This window comes from Colletotrichum godetiae (genome assembly GCF_030913485.1).
Source record: "Colletotrichum godetiae strain CBS 193.32 chromosome Unknown BDP55scaffold_42, whole genome shotgun sequence".
Taxonomy (NCBI): domain Eukaryota; kingdom Fungi; phylum Ascomycota; class Sordariomycetes; order Glomerellales; family Glomerellaceae; genus Colletotrichum; species Colletotrichum godetiae.
Window position 1 is genome coordinate 23,972 of NW_026851290.1, and position 21,573 is coordinate 45,544.

General features: G+C 54.0%; 6 protein-coding genes across 6 annotated transcripts; 3 read left to right on the top strand and 3 right to left on the bottom strand.

The window, feature by feature from the left end:
* Positions 1-1,632: 1,632 nt before the first annotated feature.
* BDP55DRAFT_559426 (uncharacterized protein) lies at positions 1,633-4,697 on the bottom strand (the record flags this gene model as incomplete). The annotated part of the gene is made up of 2 exons (XM_060569900.1): positions 1,633-4,108; positions 4,174-4,697. 2 exons carry the CDS (start codon positions 4,695-4,697, stop codon positions 1,633-1,635), a joined length of 3,000 nt encoding a protein of 999 aa, XP_060425909.1.
* Positions 4,698-6,184: 1,487 nt separating this feature from the next.
* BDP55DRAFT_731803 (DNA polymerase family B) lies at positions 6,185-11,381 on the bottom strand (the record flags this gene model as incomplete). The annotated part of the gene is made up of 2 exons (XM_060579862.1): positions 6,185-11,097; positions 11,147-11,381. The coding sequence occupies 2 exons, from the start codon at positions 11,379-11,381 to the stop codon at positions 6,185-6,187; spliced, it is 5,148 nt and encodes a 1,715-aa protein (XP_060425910.1).
* A 204-nt stretch (positions 11,382-11,585) lies between these two features.
* Positions 11,586-13,649, top strand: BDP55DRAFT_279763 (pre-mRNA-splicing factor SLU7). Its single transcript, XM_060566468.1, has 3 exons — positions 11,586-11,862; positions 11,962-13,480; positions 13,606-13,649. The coding sequence occupies exon 2, from the start codon at positions 12,059-12,061 to the stop codon at positions 13,433-13,435; it is 1,377 nt and encodes a 458-aa protein (XP_060425911.1). The 5' UTR covers positions 11,586-11,862; positions 11,962-12,058; the 3' UTR covers positions 13,436-13,480; positions 13,606-13,649.
* Positions 13,650-13,737: 88 nt separating this feature from the next.
* BDP55DRAFT_731805 (40S ribosomal protein S9) lies at positions 13,738-14,525 on the bottom strand (the record flags this gene model as incomplete). The annotated part of the gene is made up of 4 exons (XM_060579863.1): positions 13,738-14,152; positions 14,218-14,316; positions 14,397-14,453; positions 14,518-14,525. The coding sequence occupies 4 exons, from the start codon at positions 14,523-14,525 to the stop codon at positions 13,738-13,740; spliced, it is 579 nt and encodes a 192-aa protein (XP_060425912.1).
* A 338-nt stretch (positions 14,526-14,863) lies between these two features.
* BDP55DRAFT_635335 (ribosomal protein L21e) lies at positions 14,864-15,537 on the top strand (the record flags this gene model as incomplete). The annotated part of the gene is made up of 3 exons (XM_060572761.1): positions 14,864-14,899; positions 14,964-15,079; positions 15,207-15,537. The coding sequence occupies 3 exons, from the start codon at positions 14,864-14,866 to the stop codon at positions 15,535-15,537; spliced, it is 483 nt and encodes a 160-aa protein (XP_060425913.1).
* A 1,121-nt stretch (positions 15,538-16,658) lies between these two features.
* BDP55DRAFT_674482 (ANTH domain-containing protein) lies at positions 16,659-20,628 on the top strand. Its single transcript, XM_060575666.1, has 4 exons — positions 16,659-17,001; positions 17,090-17,230; positions 17,293-17,774; positions 17,837-20,628. Exons 1-4 carry the CDS (start codon positions 16,970-16,972, stop codon positions 20,347-20,349), a joined length of 3,168 nt encoding a protein of 1,055 aa, XP_060425914.1. The 5' UTR covers positions 16,659-16,969; the 3' UTR covers positions 20,350-20,628.
* The last annotated feature ends 945 nt before the right edge of the window (positions 20,629-21,573 follow it).

A 21,573-nucleotide genomic window follows, 5' to 3' on the forward strand; every position in this document is an offset into this window, starting at 1 on the left:
AGTCGCTGCCAACGGGCCCATGGACATTTGTCTACATGCGGCTGTTGAGCAGTCTACCGTAATATAAACTATTGAAGCATCCTTCAAATCCACTCGCTACGCCAAGAAACTGGCCCGCCCCGTGGGAACACCCTCCCCACTCATGATCAATTCGCTCCCACGCAACGGATCACGACGTCTATGACAACCATCTCCTTGTCGTCTTTGCCTAGGATGCCCTGCCGTCCCGCAAGAGCCCAGGCCCCATTCTCCTTTCGGTTTCGACCTAATCTAGCTTACGACTGCATCCAGGACCCCGGCGTCCTACGACCAAATTTCATTAAACGCGTCCTGCCTAATATGGCTTGTCTCGATTATCAGAACAACCATTGCCCGACTACTGCCAGCCAAGATCCGAATACCCCCGGATAATTGCTATTTATGCTTTGTCCTATCCGACTCTGCTTTTCGCTGTTTTTTGCCGGGAGCGACCTTGTCAGGGTTTTAATTGTTTCACGGCACCGGCGAATTTGGGGGAAAGGAAATTAAGCATGGGTCTCCCTTGGGAAGAGAGAACAGAAACATTGGCGTATTGTACTACCAACTGTAATGGAGTCCAGTCTTGCTTCGTGTTCCTCTTGTCTCTTGTTGGATTGGGCTATGGCAAACACCACCCGAAATGGAAACCACACAAAAAAAAACACAACCCAACTTTTCTATGTACACCTTTTTCTTCCGGCTTTAAGTTTTCTTTGGGAACGTCAAAGTCTCCTTTTCAAGTTCATTGGTTTTCTTCAGGGGCTTCTCTTGATTGAGCTCCCTAGCCGAGCCCGTATCCTGAGAATTCAGGAGGAGTTTTTAGGGGACTATTGTAGATGTAGTTACTTGAATTGCCCTCTTTTGCCCTGAACTTCTCGTGTCCGCGTGTGGATTGCTCAAGTGACTGCTGTGCTTATCTGGTGACTTGTCAGTAGGTCCAGACTTGAATGTTCTGATGCCACTGTATGTGCGCCTATGCCGGTACTGTCTGGTCCCCATTTGGTGCCGTTCTGGGGAAAGTGGTTCGTGAAGGCCAGAGGCGAGTGAGAACGGGAACTCTTTGACTTTTGATCTGGTGTGGAATTTCCGTTGTTTTTGCAACGGGGGACACGTAATTTCCGTCCTGCCTCCCGTTCCTGCTGACTTAATGTATATGGAAAGACGGGACTCAGTCGGGTCTAATCTGCCTCGTTCATCCATGTCCAAGTTCAACTGGGATCCCCCCCTTTACATCAACCCTTCACCTGGGCGAGGGTGCTTCAATGGCCTTACATGGTAGACCACCACCATCGCCACCAGGGATCTTCGACGAAGCGAAAAGCCCATGGAATCTTGTTCATCAATAGAGCCAGCAGATAGAGTAAAGGCATGTGTGTACGTGTAGATATGTATGTATGTATGTATGTATGTATGTATACGGATCAGAGTCTGGTATCCTACACTCTTTGAGAAGAAATACTTCAAACTCCATGATCCGCCTAACCCGGTTTCCATAAACCCCCAAACATCCCATCCCATCCCAAAATAATGCCCTATGCCCACGCCCAATATCACGATGCCCAACTCCAGCAAAACATTTGGAAACACAACAACGCAGACACTCCGCCAAGATCATTACTTCACCTCGACGCTCGACCTCCCGTCTACACCGACAACACCCCCATCCTGCTCATCCATCCACGCAGAATAATCATCGTCATCCTCGTCGACACCTGGAGCATGAGCTGGCTTCACCACGATGGGATCCTCAAGCTTCGTCTCCCTACGCTGCGGCAACGGAGGCGGCGTCCTACTCTTGCTCTCCTCCTCTTCGTTACTGTGTTCCTTTTTGTCATCGACAACCACACGATCACGACCTCTTGTCTTCCCCACCGCGACATCTGGATCCCCTTCGCCGTCAGAAACGTCCTCGGCCCATGGCTGAACGTACGCCGGCGGGGGCATACTCTCCTCCATGGGCGTTGAGGGCTCCGAGTCGAGCGGCGCCTCGACAACCAACAAACTTTCACCGCCACCGTCCGCGTTCTTACTCGTGTCCAGATGACGCCGCGAGGGCAGGGGCGGAGGCGGCACAGGTCTGCGCTCCGACTTGCCCTCCGACGTCGCCGCCGAGTGAGGCCGTTCAGGGAGATTCGGCGGTGCAATGGGCTTGCGCTTCGGCACAGGGATCGTCGTCACCTTGGAGCCTTTCACAGGTGGAGGCAACGGCGTACCCGGCGGAGGCAGAGGCTGGCCCCTGCCCATCGGCTGGTTGAGGTCGAGCGGGGGATTCTGTTCCGTCGAAGCGCCATTCTTGGCGTCCTTGTGCTTTTGTATCGCGTTCCATCCCCACTGTCTCGCCGTAACCGCAGCGTTGGCTACGGCGGCGAGAGTCGTGCGCTTTCCCTCGCCGTTTGTCGACGCGGTCGAGTTCGTGCTGCCCGTGTTCTCCCTCCGGAAAAGGCCCTTGGAGATGGAGCCTGTAGCGCTTCTGACAGAGGCTCTTGAAGATGAGGTAGGTGAGTTCGGGTCAGCTGATTCATTGTTGCGCATCGACTCCGAAGACGAAGCTGTGCCTCGGCGTTCCTTAGCCATCGGCGTGCGGTCCGACTCGGTCTCATTATCTGTGGCTTCGCGTGAGGATGCAGAGGACTGGCTCGGCGCCTTCGCGACGGGTGGTGGTCTGGCGGGCGTCTCAGATGGCGTCGTTACCGGCGTTGACCTTGCTGACAGCGCTGCCATCATGCTGGAGGCATGGTCTGGGGGTGAGGACGAGGGCTTGAACACGTCTGCGTGCGCCGCGTCGGTGCCGACCACAGGGTTCGCTGGACTCGATATCGACGGCGACCTGAACGATTTAGGTATCGGTGTCGCAGTAGTCGGTGAGCCCATAGCATCAATGCTCGTAGAAGAACTGTTCAAAGGACTGTTTGGGCCCTTGTTCTGTATCTTCCTGCCGAACAAGCCGGTCGGCTGTGTGTTCTCAACGATTGGCATGCTGTGGCTCTTTTCGATCGGTCTCATGTCGCTTTGCAAATCACCCGTCTCTTCAAGGTGATCGACTCCCTCCACATCGCCCTCTCCAGCCACGTTGGTCTCCGTACTAGGTGAGCTGACAACCGCGTCGTCGTCGTCCCAAATACCGCCTCGCCATTTCTTGTGCTCCGTGTTGAAGAAGGGCATGTCGTCCCAGAACGGCTGCACCAGCGTCTCGGCAATGACCTCCTTGATTCGATTCTCAATCTGTCGTAAAATAATGGTGTACGTAATCTGCCTCGCGCTCACAATCGGCTCGATTGTCATTTCAATCTTTGGCATGCTGTGGAACGACAGCCATATTCTGTTACTTGGCGGGGGCTTGATCTTGAACAGCATGTGGCCCTCGAGCTTCTTAATGACCACTGCGAGAACGAGATCGACCTCGCGGACTTTGAAGCGTGCGCCTAGGTCTATACGGGCCGTCGCGGCGACCTCCATTCTGAAATTGCCGGTATACTTCACATCGGCCTCCATCACGCATTCTCCCTCAACATTCAGGTCTTTGTGGCGCGGATTCGTGATGATAGGTGCAGACTCGCCGGTATCGATGCGGCGAATAGCAATATTGGTGAGGAACGCAGGCCGCTTGACACGGGCAATTTTCTTGGTGAGCTTCTCACGAATCAAGTGCTCAAGGTCCGTCGTCCTGTAAATGCCCAGGAACACCCGACCAATCATGGCATTCAGCCACCTTGTGGAAAGGTGCTCCTCGGACGAGTGCAGCTTCTGGACCAACGCAATAATGTTCTTGACTTCGAACTGCTTCGGCCTAGGCGCCTTCCTCTCAGCGCCAAAGTTTTGCTCCTGGTTACGGAGCATGGCGAAGTAAAAGTCCTCCTTGGCAGAACAGTTTTCGGAGAAGAGGTAAAACGGCTTGGAGAGCTGGCTGTCCGGTCCGAACTCGGGCCCATCTGACCTCCGCGACAAACACAGCGCATTCCTCTTGATGTAGAGCTCGCCTTCTGGTGTGACGTCTCCTCCCGAGTATATGCTAATGTCGTGGTGCAATAGCGATACCACGTGCCGGACCTCGAGTTGTTCATCGTCGTCAAAGAGCATCAAGTGCCCGTGTCTGTGGCAGGTTAGTCTCCGCAGTAGACGAGCAGTTGCAAACGGATCGCAATGGAGGTCGCATACCTCAGTACGACATAGAAGACATTGCCAGCGTTTTTGGGACGCTGGCTCAGCCCGTTCCTGTTATCCAAGGGGCCTGGCGTCGGTTTCCGCTCGAATATGCTCCTGTACATGGTCTGATAGACGCTCTGGCTCGGCGTGGCGACGGTAGTCGAGCCGGTCGGGGTGGACCTCTCGATGGGCTTCGCGTTGATGCCCATGGGAGTGTACTCTCTGCACACGGCAAAGTACCCCGCCGCTACATCGTTATCCTGCGCCGAGCGCTTCGTGGCCGCCGCGGTGGCATCGTCCTTGCCAGCGGCCTTCACGGCCTCGAGAGCGGTGAGGTCGTCGCCGGGCTGGACGATGGAGCCCGGACCGCCAGCGGCAGTGTTGGCGGCGTCGGCGACAGCGTCGCGATTCGTTTCGGCATCCTGTCGGTACGGGAGGGTCAAGTAGGCGTGGGCGAAGACGGTGAGAATCACCAAGGGCAGGAAGGTCAGGCCTCCTAGGAGGTAGGTGATGAGGAAGCCGGTCCAGCCCCCCATCGCGCGGTCCCCGGAGCTTTTGCTGGGTTGCTTCCCTCTCGCACTTTGTCTGAACTCCTTCACTCTTCGCGCGGCACTTGTAGCAGTGCTGCTAACGGAAGGACAGCAGGCGGAGAGGAGAGATAGGCGGGACCATCGGCGCTTAGGTCGTTTACGAGACGAAGAGTGTTCGGGCGAGGGGAGAGTCGTATTGGATCGGGGAAGCTTGTGGCGACAGTTGGTGGTGGTGTTTGTGGAGCGAGAATGGAAGCTCTTTGTTTCAGGATGGGCAAGTCAACGGAAGCTTGGTGCCGTTTAGGAGGCTCAGCTAGGTAGGTATTCGGTAACTTTTTTTGTGTGCGTGTGGTGGACAATAGAAAGTGGACAAGATAGCTCTCGTGGATCTGGGTCTTGGCCACAGGGCGTTTCTGGATCGAGAAAATGGACCAGGTAAGACAATGGAGAGAAATATGCAGGTCACTGTGAACCTTGGGAACGTCCAATAGGCCGCTCTGACGCCGTCATGTGATGGTAGCTTTGCAGTCTTGCCCCTTGTGAAAGCTGGCTGCAAGCAACAGGCGAATGGATGGATGGGGACGGAGCGCAGAGGGTTGCAGCACTACTCAGCAGACCAAAAGTTTCCTTTTCTTTACGGATGGACAGGAGCACAGGAAGATGGTTCAGGGCGGATCGAGAGCCAAGGCGACCTACTGCGTACAAGCTGTTGAAGAGAAAGTATGAAGTGGCCTTACGGTGTGCCTTCCAGATTGCCCGAATGTGGAGAGTGGAAAGTGGAAAGTGGAAAGTGAAGCGGTAATAGCCACTGAGCTGAGGGTTCCGAATGACCCGCAGACCGCTGTTCCCTACCGCCTCTGGGCAAGTCTCCAAGACTCCAACTGCCCTGTGGCTCTGCGGTCGAGTCGGTAATGACCATCCCTGCACCTCATCTTTCCTGAACCTTTTACCCCGCGAGAAACAAGGAGAGGGGACCCCTGGCGAACAGTGAGGTCACTAAGCAGTAGTAGCTTCATATCAAGTAGGTATGTAGCACTGAAAGAGTTCGGCTCTTGGGTCTCCTTCTCCCATCTCCTCACGATGTCATCAGTCACACGCTCCATACACTACCTAAGCCGCCATCTCTACCTTCGTGCATGCGTCTGATAAGTAGTGCTTGTCTGAGGTATTCTACCGATACTCCGTTGTTCTGTACAGTACACGCAAATCGGACGGAGTCGCGTCCGTCCAATCCCATCCACCCACCTTACTCAAAACAGTGGCTTGCCCTTGCCGTGACATCATAACCTCCTTATCAATAATTTGTATCCTGCCTGAGGGCCGGTGCGCTTTACCCGCCATGCCGCCCCATCATCTTTAGACCGATCACCGACATCAACACCAACACTGACCTTATCCAGAGTCCAGATCCCAGGGTATCCAGCCAAACGCCCAAAATGACAATGACCACACCCGTAATGAAAAGTAGCGTATCCGCACACACTCGTACAACCTCACCACTCCAACGCGGCTCTCCCAGCCTTTGCGACCAACTCCCGAATAACAGGTTCCAGCGCGCTCTTCTCCGTCTTGAGCCGCGCGCCCTGCTTGACCCGCGAGTAAAACACGGGACAGTCTTTGCTATCGCACGGCACCTCATCCGCCGCCGGTAGGGCCGAGCAGCTCCGGCAGATCCTCACCACGTCCATGTACTTCCTCTCCTCGTCCTTGAGTCGCGTCTGCAGGTTGAATAACGACGAGGGAGCATCCTGCTGGCACTTGCCGCACAGCACGCCCTCCACCTGCATCTTGATATTGCACGAGATGCACGACGCCGACTTGAGGTACGACTCCAGCGTCTTCTTGCTGCCGAGCCCTCCAGCCGCCCCGAGCGTCTGGTCCACCCGCCGGATCCGCTGCACTTTGGGCATCTCGTCGTACCACTGCCGCACGTTGGCGCCCACCAGGTTGAAGATTCTTTCGAGCGGCGGGATGAGGTTCTTGGAGATGTAGTATTCCGCGTCCAGCTGCGAATGCGAGTCGTTGAGGAGGTCCTCGGGCGCTACGCACCGGTCGATCAGGCGCGCCCCCGGGGCCCCCGTGATAACGACGTACGGCACTCGTTCTCCGTACTGCGGCTCGGCGCGTGCGTCTTCGAGTATCTTCTTGGTGCTGATGAGCGCCCCCGGTGGCGGCGGGCCCTTATCGCTGTAAGTGCCGAGCTTCACCTCCCTCGCGTAACAAAAGTCCTGCACCGAGACGGACCCGCGCATGATCTTTTCGCACTGCTTCTGGAAGTAGGCCTTGACCTCGCTGAGGTTCGCCGTTTCAAACAGCAGCTTGAGGGCCTTCTCTTCAATCTTTTGCTCTGCCGGCGTGCCATCACGCCTCACCGTCTCAATGCCTTTGGCGTCGAACTCGGGCGTGACTTGATCCTTGCTTTCGTACTTGTAACCCACGTAGCGCTTCTTCGCCAGGAGAACACACGGGTGATAGACCTTTTCAAACTTGAGCTTGATCGGCCTAGGGTTCATATCAGTGATGGCTTTGGCAATCTCGTTGCCAATGTCAAACGCCTGATCCTTGGTCCGGCCCTTGAGGTACACGAACAGACTGTCCGTATCGCCATAGACGACCTCCGCGCCCCATTGCTCCTGTGAATGAATAAACGCAATTGCTCGCTCGAGCGTCTCGCGACCTGTCTGAACTATACTGTCGGCAATCTCAGAACAAGGCATACGGCCGGAGAAAGATGCCGATGTGTATCCGTAGGTGACGTTGGCCAAAAGCTTCAGCGCCAACTGCCTGTTATTCAGCAGCGCCTGCAATGTTTTGTCGTCCTTGTCTTGCTTCATCCCGCTCTTGACCATGACTCTGGTCTCCAAAATCTCGCCAAGCATCTTTGCCAGGAGAGATTTCCGAATCTCAGGCCGGACGTACATCATCCCGTTGGGTGTGATGTTGATATGGTCCTTGAGGAGCTCCAGCAGCCTCTTGTGTCTCTGATACTCGGTGAAGCCCATCTTGTTCATCCCCCGCCAATTGACAATCCTGCCGAGGAATGTCGAGTAGCATAAGTTGTAAGCAATCATGACACTAGGGTACAGACTCTGAAAGTCGAGTACCAATAGCGGGCTGTTGTAGAAGTCGCTTTGAGGCTCCATCACCAGCGGGAGACATTCAAGGGCGTTTTGGCCGCCGACTTGCTTCCGACTGGGGGAAATTAGCATGAAGTTCTCGGGCTTCGCAATCCTGAACATGATGGACTCGACCTTGAACTGAGAACCGCGAGAGAAGACCGAAAAGAAGTCCACTCCTAAAAGTCTGGCCTGCTCACTTGTTCGCGGGATGAGTTCGTTTGACTCCAATATCTGAATGTCGATCCTCGTTCGTGTCAAATAGTAGCGCGTCAGCTTATCGAGATCCCTCTGTCTACTGCTGTTGTACCACTGTGTCAGGGTTCTCCAGGAGTAGTGAGGAATGCGGCGGTGCAAAACGTGCCAGACGACGTTCTCCATGGTATACTGAAGCAGATTTAATTCTCCCCTCATGGCTCGCCAAATGTTGATCATGTGTCTGCCAGTCACGCGGATCGTCGATGTTGTGTTGAAGCCCCATCGATCGTTTTCTTTTCCGATGCGGCCGTGAGAGTTACTCTTCATACGAGAAAACTCGTCACATAGGTCGTAATCGTACTTTACTCGGGCTCGTTCGATGAGATAACCCCACGAGCTGCCATGAACCTCATACCCTGTCAGGATATCAGGATCGTGGTCTCTGACAATTTGTACCATGCGAACCATGACATCGAGCTCAGACGATTCCTCAATGACCTCTGCGGAAACATACCGCCGCATCCTCTGGGCCAGGGATCCGTCTGGCGATAAGACAACAACACCAGCAATTATACCCCCTGAAGCTTCCTGACTGCTGCTGGCGGTGCCATCTGCTTTGATAGACCAGAATATACACTGGACCTCATCCTCGTCGGGATTGGGAACAAATTTGCCTCTCGTGTTGACGTGAACCTCGAGGGCCATAGTACTCATGTACTGCGCCTCATGCTTGACGCTGGTCGATTTTTTCTTGGGCGAGTACTTGAAGCCATGCTTGTTTTTCGGGGTAGGCCCGTCAATCTGGGAGAGGTTGCGTCTTGTAGCTTGAGGGGTGCCCGTGATCTTTGCCCTAACGCTTTTTCGCTCTTTCTGTACGGGATGCTTCTTGTTCCACCAATCTTGAACTTCTTTGACGCTTGGCGGCGGTTGAGCTATCTCCCAGCTTCGGTATGAACACAAGCTTGCTTGGGCGTTGTAACGCACGTCGTTCTTGGCCTTATCAATGGGTGTGTCTGATTTAATGCCCATGCTGGCGGCAGATGTCCCAGTTGGGTCAAATTCCGCCAGATAGGGCAGAGTGTTGCTCTCGAGCCGGAATTCTCGGCCGGCATACTCTCTGGGACGAGCCGGGACGTCCTTTTCTTCGCTGTAGTAGGCATCTTGGTAAATCATGTCGGGAATCTGCAAGTCCTTCATTGTCGACGTGATAAGTTTGGGAGCCGGTGGCAGGACTCCAATCACACACTGACGCTTTGCGGAGAAGGATCCGACCGCTGTCTGAATCCGATGGAGCATTGTTTCCGTTCCTGTTTCGGTCCCTGTTGAGTCGGTTTCTGGAGTAGCGATTCGAACCTTCTTTGCTGGAGTAATCGGTATGGGCTTGCTTCGTGTCTCTTCGGGCGCTAGACTGAAGGAAACATGTTTTTGGGAATCCTTTTCAGCTTGTTGCGAAGCTCGGGGCTGGCTCATCTGACTCAATCGAAGCTTCGTGCCCGGGTCCTCCTGGCTTTTGACCACTGGAAAACCCAACAAGTGGTTGGCCGCGGACTTGGAGCCTGCATTCTGAGATGATCGTGGCTTGTCTTGAGAATTTGGGGGCAACATCGTGACCTGATGCTTCTCGGAAGCTGGGCTATTGCTTAGGATGCCTTTGAGCGACCGTTTGGGCGTCACCGTATTGGACACGGGAGATACTGGAAGCTCGGTTCTTGGGCGTTTGTTAGAAGACACTGTCGCATGTGGAGATATAGATCGCTTGACCGATTCCGTGCGGCAATGACCTAAGATTGATGGCTCGCTGAGTTTGGACACGAGCCCTTCTTGTTCAGCCATATCGAGCAGATCGTCCCAAACCGGCACCACTGGTGGGTTGCCGGTCTTCAACCTGCTGGCACAGACGCCTTCGTATTGCATCCCCAGCCCGTTGATGATCTTGATTGTCGGGTCGACAGCGGCAGGTTCGCTTCTGGATCCAGTATCACTAGTGACAGATGGCCTTCCCTTGATGCCAGGGCCTTTAATTTGACCGTCCTGCCTCGTCATCGGCTCGCCCATTTGAATAAGAGCCTCTTCGTCAGAATCGGCTGGATAAGGGTCGTAATCATCAACTCCGAGATTGAGTACGCCTTGCTCGTCAACCTCAATACTGCTGGCCGGATTCTTGTTTGTTGGTACATGATTTGACGGTAATCCGAGGGCCGGCAAAAGGTTGGATGGATATAAATCCTCTACTGACTGGAGTGCAGTCTTCACGGCAGCCTCCAGCGGCGAATGGTCCACAAAGGTCTCAAAGCTCGGCGGCGCGGACTCTTCCAACCCCTTTTCGCTTTCGATGAGCTTTGCGACTTCTTCTTTGTACTCTTCCTCGTGAATCCACCCTTGCGGTTGCGAGTCGCGCTTATTTGCAGACATTGACACCAAAACTTCTGCAGGAAAGGGGCTGCTTCCTGGATCTGCATTTGGCATTTTCAACTTGCGGCGACGAGTCTCGTCCTTCCACAGGCCAGCCATACTGTAAACAAGCTTGAAATCTTCTGGGAGTGGTTTAAGACGCTCAACAAAGTCGTGGTGGAGCCGGCGCTCCTTCACCATTCGTCGGTTGGTGATGTGTTGGACGCAAATGTCTACCTCGATGGAGCAGTGACTGACCCTCGGTAGAGTCAAGCCATCGAGGACTCGAGTCTTGGGAATCGTCCGATCATGCCAGAGGTGTTGGGAGTTTCCTTCTTTCTCAAACGAAGGGATAGGGTCTCTGAAGTATACATCAGATACATCCAAGTAGCCACACCCGTACAGATTGTAGTCGGTCATGAACTGTAGTAGGTACTGGAGATGGGCTTCGTAGGGTTGAAACTTCTGCTTGAGAATGACGCCTTGTTGAAGCAAGTCGGACAATCTTGTCATGACGATAGGATTGAACATGTAGATCTTCAGGAAGAAGCGGTATCCAACGTGAAAGCCGTAGAACGGCACCCCTTTGACAAGGGTGATGCGGGCGACGAACTTTGCATTTTCTCCGAATTGATCACGTCGATAGCTGACAGCCAAGGCATGATCAATGGAAAGATGAAGTCGATAGATGTATGCGCCCACTTTTGATAGTTAGCAAGGATCACTTAAGCGGTTCTTTTGCATGTTTACCATCTTCGGGCTCTAAGCTGCCGCGATACTCGACGTAGACGTATGGGAAGGCGCCATGGATATGAGCGCAAACTTTCTGTCCCGTCTCTGTCGATCCAAAAATCCTCACGACTGGAACCTTGGGGCCCTTCTTCGCCTGTGCAGGACCGACATCATTCCGTAATTGGGGATCGTAATGCGTCGGCGTCGCCTGGTAGTGGTCGATGCAGTTCAGCCGAACACGGAAGAGGTCCATGGTGGAGGACCAAAACACTCATGGAGGATGAGATGGTGGAAAGGAGGCCAGTATCATGATACAGAATAAAAGCACCCAGCTTGGTGCATGGTAAGACGGGTTCAATGACACAAAGAAGCGTATTCACGACGCGACCAGGTCATGTTGATGCAAGATCCGACGCGTGCCGGGCCAAGAGGGAACGCCCAGGGTCCGCGCAGTCATGTGGCAATACGCGTGACTCGGTGCTCCTTCAAGGCTTCCAGCAAACCGTGCTACCTCCCCTACTAGAGCAAGCGCGGCAAGGTGCTTTCTGGTGGGGCATCTTCCGGCAGCCTGAAGCGTTCCGCAGGCTTACCTTACGGATGGATGAATACCTTACCTTAAACCAAAAGGTGCTATTAGTCGTCTCTTCAGCCAAAGACTTGCTAGGGAATAAACTTGAAGAATTTGGTATTGGAGCAATTGAAATAGATAATCTTCAAATTGAAAGAACCAAAAGGTAATTAAGAAGGACAATAAGACCATTCGACGCTCAATTTCAAGTCATCCTTGCTATTCTTTACCATCTGAGAGCGGCTGCTTACATAAGACACATCAGCACAGGTGCCTTTCCTGACCTAAATTCGCGACGAGAATGCGCCGTCGCCTGAACTCTATCCAGCAACAACCCTCTCATACCCTCACAAACCGCCAAGATGCCGCCGCCACCACCGCCGAGAAAGCCCGATCCCAAGGCGTCCGCCGCCGCAAAGGAGGAGAATATCTACATTCCCTCTTTCATCAGTAAACGTCCCTTTTATGCCGGCGAAGAAGGCGATGATCAGACCGATTACCTCGAGCATCAACGTATCCAGAAGAAGAATGAGCAGTCGCAATGGTATGATCGCGGTCGCAAGGCCGGCCCAGCTGCCACAAAGTACCGAAAAGGCGCATGCGAAAACTGCGGCGCCATGACGCACAAAGCCAAGGATTGCCTCAGTCGGCCGAGAGCGAAAGGCGCAAAGTGGACCGGCAGAGACATCCAGGCCGACGAGGTCGTTCAGGACGTCAAGCTTGGCTGGGATGCGAAGCGCGATCGCTGGAATGGATACGACCCCAAGGAATATCGCAACGTCGTCGAGGAGTTCAACGAGATGGAGAAGCTGAGGAAGCAGGCACTGGCCAAAGGCGAGACGGGGGAGGAGGAACAGGACGATGGCGACAAGTACGCCGAAGAGAACGACATGAGCAAGCATCAAAGCACAGCTACTCGCCAGCTGAGAATACGAGAGGACACGGCGAAGTACCTGGTTAACCTGGACCTGGAATCCGCCAAGTACGACCCAAAGACGAGATCCCTTGTGGACAGCGGCGCAACCGTGGACAAAGCTGCGAATTTGTTTGCAGAGGAAGGTTTTATGCGCGGCTCAGGCGACGCCGGCGAGTTCGAGCAAGCACAGCGATACGCCTGGGAGGCCCAGGAGAAAAGTGGTGACACGACAAAACATTTGCAAGCCAACCCTACAGCCGGAGAATTCTACAGGAAGAGGGAGAAGGAAGAGGCCGACAAGAAGCGCGAAGAACGTGAGAAGAAGCTCAAGGATCTGTACGGCGACAACTCGCAGTACACTATGCCCGACGAGTTGAAGAACGTCATCACCGAGTCGGAAAAATATGTCGAGTACGACGAGAGCGGTCTCATCAAGGGTGCACCAAAGGTTATCGCTAAGTCAAAGTACCCCGAGGACGTTTACATTCACAATCATACATCTATCTGGGGCAGCTGGTGGTCAAATTTTCAATGGGGCTACGAGTGTTGTCATTCGGTTGTCAAGAACAGTTACTGCACGGGCGAGGAGGGCAAGTTAGCTTGGGAAGCTTCTGAACGGCAACGCACGGGAGCCTCTTTAGCACTCCAGATGGAGCAGCAAGTAGAGATTCCCAAGGCCGATGACACCCCGGTGAACAAGCCGGCGACCAAACGGACAGCGGAAGAGATGATGGGCGGTGTTACGGAGGAAGAGATGGAGGAGTACAGAAGAAAAAGGGACAGCGGCGAACGACCCGATGGCCAAGTTCCTGGGCAAGGATGAATTGGTCTAGACTACCTAGATATTTAGGCATGGCTTATGAGCATTGCATTGGACAAACATGATACCCATTTCCCTGTCAAATGTTCGCATGTAAGACGATGCCTTGAGGTTCCCTGAACTGAACAAGAAAAGACTTTTGTGTAACATTCATTCGTGGTATCCGTATTTGATGCAATCATTCCATTTTGCCTCTGGCGAACGCCGTGACTATAAACACCCCGATGATCCCAATGGTTGGTATTTGGTATGCCAACCATTCCCAGAGTTTTTTTGACCAATCCTTAGCACAAATGGCGATGCATTTACTCGTCATCCTCATCGTCGTCACCACCGTCACCCTTGGACTCAGCGGCAGCGGCCTTCTTTCTGCGGACACGGCCGGGGCGGCCACCACCGAAGGGCGAGGTGAGAGCGAAGTCGATGTGCTTCTGGGAGTCGAGACGGACGATGAAGGAGGGGACGTTGACGATCTGCTTGCCGACGCGGATGTGACGCTGGCGGATGAGGACACGGGCGTGGTGGATGGACTTGGCTAGACCAAGCTTGTAGACGCAAGTCTGGAGGCGGCGCTCAAGGAAATCCTCGACCTTCAGGGCCAGGACGTAATCGAGCTTCATGCGGGACTCGTCGAGGACACCGACACGCACGAGACGGCGAATGAGGGCATTGCCTTCGAAGAGACGCTTGGGGTCCTTCTCGTCGAGGGTCAAAAGCTGACTATGGTGTTTGTTAGCCCAAGGGATATCCCACGCGACCACTTTGCGACAGCCGAAAGAACATACCGGGCAGCACGACGAATCTTGGAGAGGGTAAGCTGGACACGCCAGACCTCACGCTTGTTGCGGAGACCGTACTCGCCAACGAGCTTAAGCTCGGAGTCACTATTATCGTATCGAAGTCAGTGGTGTGATTCACGACTTAAACAGAGCAAGCTCTTGTTCAGTGGCCGGAGAATACTGACAGACGGGCGGCCTCGAAGGGACGGTTGGGGACCTTGGAGGTCTTGGAGTAGGTGAGGCTGTTGCGCAAGATCGAATTAGCATATTGATTTCTGCGATGCGACTGAGAATCAGTCTACTTACGGCGCCATCTTGCCGACTCGTCGATATCCTTCGAATTGTGGTTGACGAAGAAAACGAAAAGGAAAAAAAGAAGAGCCTCTCGTGAAACTTGCAACACTCAATGCGAAAAATGGCTGTGGGGAGCGAGGGCTGACTAGCGCCTGTCAAAATGCGGGTCCTGTTCGCCTAGGGTCACGTGCAGTGCCCTTTTCCACAACGAAAAAAGAATTACGGGACTGAGTCAGCAAAGCACACACACGTCGCCGATTTTTTGCCTTGCCTGTTGTGTCTGGAACTTCGTGATCTTTTTCAAGACCCGACAACACCATCACCAAATTCCGCCCTCTACGACAACCACTCCGGCAAAATGGGTCACCCAGCGGGTCTTCGCGCGGGAACGCGCGTACGTATTACCAGCTACGAACTATCTCGAGATTGCGGCCGGATTGCTGACGGTTAGCTTGCAGTATGCGTTCAGCAGAAACTTCCGTGAGAAGGGTATGATCAAGCTCTCCACGTACCTTCGCCAGTACAGAGTCGGAGATATCGTCGACATCAAGACCAACGGTGCCGTCCAGAAGGGGTAAGCGAACAAACCCGCCCTCGAATTCGAATTGCGACAATTGGAAGACTGGAAGTCTTGGTTGGGAGGAATTGCGAACATGGGCGAAATACACGCAGGAAGAGAGGGCTGACTTGTCGAATTACAGTATGCCTCACAAGGTCTACCACGGCAAGACCGGTGTCATCTACAACGTCACCAAGTCCGCCGTCGGTATCATCATCTACAAGAAGGTGAAGCACCGCTACATCGAGAAGCGGATCAACATCCGCGTCGAGCACATCTCCCCCTCCCGTTCGAGAGACGACTTCATCCGCCGCGTCAAGGAGAACGCTGCCTTGAAGAAGAAGGCCCAGGCCGAGGGCAAGGCCCTCACCCTCAAGCGCCTTCCTCTCATGCCCCGTGACGCCCGCACCGTCGACTTCAAGGAGAACAAGCCCCAGACGGTCACCCCTCTCCCCTACGAGACGACGATTTAGAGTGTCTTTTGGGCGGTTTGTGGGTTCTTTTGCATGTGGTGTTTACGTGAGGAACGGAAGAATTCTAGCATGGAATGGCATCACGTTTTCGGCAACGTCCATAGGGAATGGGAAAAAAAATCCAATGACACTTCATCGTTCACACCTACACGAGGAAATGCTGCCTGTGAGACCCGTTGGCCCCTTTGCGATCCTGCCGCGATGCCTCGGGTCCTGTCATTGTTAGGTCGGAGGCATTGGCACAGGTTCTAGTGTATGGTGTTGTGTGCTCGCGGGAAATAAGGTCAACGTGGGATGCCTGTGAAAGGCAGGCGAATAGTTGGCTCTGCTGCCCGCCGGGCCCTCATGATACCCTCAGTCAAATGAAGAACACGATCTATGATCATTTACCATGTGCAAACATGTCATTGTGAACCGCTCCAGTGTTGGAGCCGTTGCATCAACAAGTTTGGATGGGGTCAACTCCTTCAATTGACTTGAGCTAATGGTACTCTGTAAGCTAGTGGCCAGCAAGTTATTAATCTGCCACCCTCAACATCAACTACGTGTGAAATAGCTGTGTGTGCTCATGTCAGAATTTCTGATGTCAAACTCTACACATTTTACAATACGTTCAAGAGCACCAGCTAGTATTTGAGGGTCGAGTCCTAGCCACTGACACGAGCTTATTAGTTCAGACATGATACATGCAATGCGCTTCTGTGACTGCGTTCCAGAAGCAAAACTATAACTTCTACCTTTCTTCCACGTTAGTTAGAACGGAACTACCAATCAATGCATTCCTCCAATGCTTCTTTCTATTAATTACTCGAATTACCTGGGAGAGCCGTGCAACGTCCTCTCCTTCATTGGAATCCAACGCTCATTTACTGACGGCGCAGGGGCCTTTGGAGCCAACTCTGGTGGCATGAACCCCACCATTATCGTCATTGGATTAGATCGGACAGGCATCGGCCTGTGGCTTCAGGTGCTTTGCCTCCGCTGGGACGCTGGAGGGGTGACACTGACACCGCTGCGTCCGCCGGATTAGCATTGTTCCAGATTCCATGCCCAACCTAAACCAAGTGGAGGATCGCAACCTACGACGACGGCTTGGCGCAATCCCGGGAGCTTGCGCATGTTGCAGAACCCAGCCACACTCAAGCTGCTCTAGACATCTCGGGAGCTTGGTCAACGCTGACGACTCTTTCCCGCCTCTCCCACTTGGCACGGAAGTCGCTCACGATATCTTTTCCTCCTCCAATTTCTACGGATCCTTTCCTCAGATCTGACCCTGGGCTTCACTGCGACTCTTGGGCAGCATTGCGTGCACGTGGAGCTATCTCCTTAAACCGTCGGGAGACGTCATTTCCTCGAACCATCCGAAACCCCCATTAAGCGCCCTTCACCTCCGACAAACACCAACGACCCCGCGCACGGAAAATCGCCCATCATGGCTGCCGTGCCCGATACCAGGCATACCAAGTCCGTCATTCTCAATTACCTTGAGACTTTGTGGCCCAGTCGAGGCTGTCTCTCCGCCTTTGCGACAGTGCACTGACATGCTGTGAAGGACCGACCAGGAGTTGGCGATCAACATCAAGAAGGCCACGAACCCCGACGAGACGGCGCCGAAGCGGAAACATGTGCGCAGCTGCATCGTGTACACATGGGACCACCGGTCTTCCCAGGCCTTCTGGGCTGGGATGAAGGTGTAAGTGAACACCATTGTAAGTCGAGATGAGCCGGTCGCTGACAGACAGTGCCACGTTGTAGCCAACCCATCCTTGCCGACGAAGTGCAGACTTTCAAAGCTCTGATCACGGTCCATAAAGTACTCCAAGAAGGACACCCGAACACCCTGAGGGAGGCTATGGCGCAGAGAGGTTGGATCGACAGCTTGAACCGCGGTATGGGCGGAGAGGGAGTGCGCGGATACAGCCCTTTGATCCGGGAATACGTTTACTACCTCCTGGCGAAGCTCTCTTTCCACCAGCAGCATCCCGAGTTTAACGGCACCTTCGAGTACGAGGAGTACCTCAGCTTAAAGGCTATTAACGATCCCAACGAGGGGTACGAGACAATCACAGACTTGATGACACTGCAAGATAAGATTGAACAGTTCCAGAAGTTGATCTTCTCGCACTTCCGTCATGTTGGAAACAATGAGTGTCGCATTTCCTCTCTCGTGCCCCTTGTGCAGGAGAGCTACGGCATCTACAAGTTCATCACAAGCATGCTTCGCGCCATGCACTCGAGTAAGTTGCATCGGACCCCCTCCCCCTTGGCAGACAAGGGTGATTTCGCTAATCGGGTACAGCCACCGGCGACGTCGAGGCGCTTTCGCCCCTACGAGAAAGATACGATGCTCAACATTACCGCCTTGTCAAGTTCTACTACGAGTGCTCAAACCTGCGCTATCTGACCAGCTTGATCACGATTCCGAAGCTGCCACAAGACCCTCCCAACTTGTTGGCGGAAGACGACGAGGCACCTGCACTTCCGGCGCGCCCGAAGCAGGAAATTGAGAGACGCCCCACTCCACCCCCTGAACCGAAATCACAGGAGCCAGATGATATTTCCGAATTCTGGAAGAACGAGCTGGAGCGCCAGAACCGAGAGTACGAAGAGCAGCAGAGAGTCCTTGAGGAACAACAACGTCAGCAGATGTTGATGCAGCAGCAGGCGCAGCAGCAGGCGCAACGGGACTTTGAGGAGCAACAGCGACAATTGGCGGAGCAGCAGCGCAGGGAGCAGGAGGCTCTGATGCAGCAACAAATGCAGTATCAGACCCAGGGTCGGCTTGCTGAGTTGGAACAGGAGAACTTCAATGCGAGGGCCCAATATGAACGTGATCAGCTTATGCTCCAGCAATACGACCAGAGGGTCAAGGGTTTGGAGAATGAGCTGGCACAGATCCAGGGACATTACGGCCAGCAGATCACGAGCAAAGATGAGCAAATCAGAGCTTTACAGGAGCAGGTCAACACGTGGCGGACGAAATATGAGGCGCTCGCAAAGCTGTACTCCCAACTTCGCCACGAGCACTTGGATCTGCTCCAAAAGTTCAAGTCTGTGCAGCTCAAGGCTGCCTCGGCTCAGGAGGCCATTGAGCGGCGAGAGAAGCTTGAGCGAGAGATCAAGACAAAGAACCTCGAGCTTGCTGATATGATTAGAGAGAGAGACCGCGCTCTCCATGACAAGGACCGTCTGCATGGTGCCAACAAGGATGAGCTCGAAAAGCTCAAGCGAGAGCTGCGCATGGCTCTGGATCGTGCCGACAACATTGAGAGAAGCAAAGGAAACGAGCTCTCAACGATGCTGTCCAAGTACAACCGTGAGATGGCCGATCTCGAGGAGGCCCTGCGTCTCAAGTCTCGTGCTCTGGACGACGCCCAGGCCAAGATCAGGAATGGCGATTCAGATCTTGAGCAGCTTCTCCGCGACAAGGAGGAGGAGCTGGAAGTTTACAAGGCTGGCATGGACCAGACGCTTATCGAGCTCAATGAGCTGAAGTTGAACCAGGGCGATACCGACACCGTCATTGACGGTCAGATTGACGCCTTGATCATGGCTAACCTGGACAAGATCAACGATATCATCGACTCTGTGCTACAATCCGGCGTGCAGAGAGTTGACGATGCGCTGTACGAGTTGGACTCGACGATGCAGGCCGGAAACCAGAACGCATCGCCATCATACGTGCTCTCGCAGATTGAAAAGGCCTCTTCCAGCGCCATGGAGTTTGCTACGGCATTCAATAACTTCATTGCCGACGGTCCCAACGCGACACACGCCGAGCTTATCAAGGCCATCAACGTTTTTGCTGGCGCTCTTGCAGATGTGTGCAGCAATGCCAAGGGTATCACCCGCCTCGCGACCGACGAGAAGAAGAGCGATGCTCTAATGAACGGCACTCGACAGTCCGCTTCTTCCACCGTCAAGTTCTTCCGCGGCCTTCAAAGTTTCCGCCTGGAGGGCATGGATCCCATTCAGAAGACGGATGTCGTCATCAACAGCAACAACGAGGTGCAGATGAACCTTCAGAAGCTGAACAAGCTCGTCGAGACGTTCGCACCCAACACTGGCAAGCTCGCAGGCAAGGGCGACTTGGGCGACATTGTCGATTCCGAACTCAGCAAGGCGGCCGATGCCATTGCCGCCGCTGCTGCTCGTCTCGCCAAGCTGAAGAACAAGCCTCGCGACGGATACTCTTCCTACGAGCTCAAGGTCCACGACGGCATTCTCGATGCCGCTATGGCCATCACCAATGCCATCGCGCAGCTGATCAAGGCCGCCACGGTGACGCAGCAGGAGATTGTCCAGGCGGGCCGCGGCTCGTCCTCGAGAACCGCCTTCTACAAGAAGAACAACAGATGGACCGAGGGTCTCATTTCAGCCGCCAAGGCCGTGGCGAACTCTACCAACACCCTGATCGAGACCGCAGACGGCGTCTTGTCGAACCGCAACAGCCCTGAGCAGCTCATCGTGGCATCTAACGACGTGGCAGCCTCCACGGCTCAGCTCGTCGCCGCCAGCAGAGTCAAGGCTGGCTTCATGTCCAAGAGCCAAGAGAATCTCGAGCAGGCCAGCAAGGCTGTCGGTGCCGCATGCAGGGCCCTTGTGCGCCAGGTGCAGAACATGATCAAGGACCGCAATGCGGAGGATGAGGCGGTCGACTACTCCAAGCTCGGAGCCCACGAGTTCAAGGTCCGCGAGATGGAGCAACAGGTACGTTTAATTTTGATTCGCGGCGTGAACTGTGCCAACTGCCGTGGGATGCCGGTGGCCGGAGACAACTCCGTCGCAGCCATGCTCGTCATTTGCGGCTAGTGCCTTGCTTGGCGACTGGAAGAGAAAAGAGAAATGCTGACGCGTGCGGCGCTACCACTTTTAGGTCGAGATTCTGCAATTGGAGAACTCCCTCTCGGCCGCAAGACACCGGCTAGGAGAGATGCGCAAGATCTCTTACCAGGAGGACTAGGGGGTTGCGATGACGACGACTTAAGCCGCGGTAGCGGCAGGTCTCGTTTCTACATTCCGTGGCCCGGAGTTGGACTCCGACGGGAGGAAGAGAGAGAAAGAGAGAGCGAAATCTTTTGTGGACTGCGGGTCGCCGCCCTTTTTTCGCAGTTCTATCTGAATCATCATACCTCGGTGTACTTCGGTCGTTTCTTCTTCGCAAAAGGGAGGGGGTGGTGTTTGTTTATTAGTTGATCATGCCTTCTTCATTGAGGATATATCTCCTCCATTCCCGGTAGGTTAATTCCGGAGTGGGTGCGAAGATCTTTCTCGTGAGGTAATGGGAGTATAGGTCATCATTTGATAAGAATTTTTGTTGAACCTATCTACATACCCCAACGTGATTGCCTAGATGTGCGTGAGCGTTTACCCAGGAATGGGGGGACTAGAAGATGTGACGAAGAGAAAAGTTGGAGGAAACTTCCGGTACATCCTAGCCTTAGCCTTTGTGCCTCCTACCTCCTTAACCCGGTCTCCGGATCTATCTCCGGATCTAGGTATTCCTAGATCTCGTCTCCCGTCAAAAGGTGCGTGGATGAGTAAGCGTGGCCTTTTTCTCGGCTTTCCTCTCATGGCTACGAGGCTTTGAACCTCGTCCCTCTACTTCAACTCGTGATGGTGGACCCGGAACGCGACGGATTCAGGGTTCATGCTCCGGACTATCTTCCCTGGAGCCATAAGAATCGTGGTGTGGTTGTCCTAGTAGCGACCACGCATGGCAAGGCAAAGCTGAAAACGGACGGGGGATTCATACACACGCCTTTTTTCTTCATGACCAGAATCCTTCAGCCCTTTTTTTTTCAAGCCCCTCCGTTGGAAATAGACCAAGGCTAGAGAGAAGCCTAAATGTGTAATCTTTGGACGCCTCTTGACTTTGTCACACCCCTTTTTGCACCCTCCTCCGTGCTCCCCCGCCCTGTTTTGGTGATCCGGTAGAGGGAACACGTCCGATTAGGTGGCTTTCCCCTTCCCTGCACCGTACCATGCCTTCCATAGAATTCATGAAGATGACCTAGAAGTTGGAATTCTCGAGCG

Bases quoted from the DNA above. Each gene is read 5' to 3' on its own strand.
- BDP55DRAFT_674482 (XM_060575666.1), top strand. From the start codon at position 16,970: ATGGCTGCCGTGCCCGATACCAGGCATACCAA. The intron at 17,231-17,292 runs GTAAGTGAACAC...GCCACGTTGTAG, and splicing joins TTCTGGGCTGGGATGAAGGT to CCAACCCATCCTTGCCGACG. The intron at 17,775-17,836 runs GTAAGTTGCATC...AATCGGGTACAG, and splicing joins GCTTCGCGCCATGCACTCGA to CCACCGGCGACGTCGAGGCG.
- BDP55DRAFT_279763 (XM_060566468.1), top strand. From the start codon at position 12,059: ATGCCGCCGCCACCACCGCCGAGAAAGCCCGATCCCAAGGCGTCCGCC.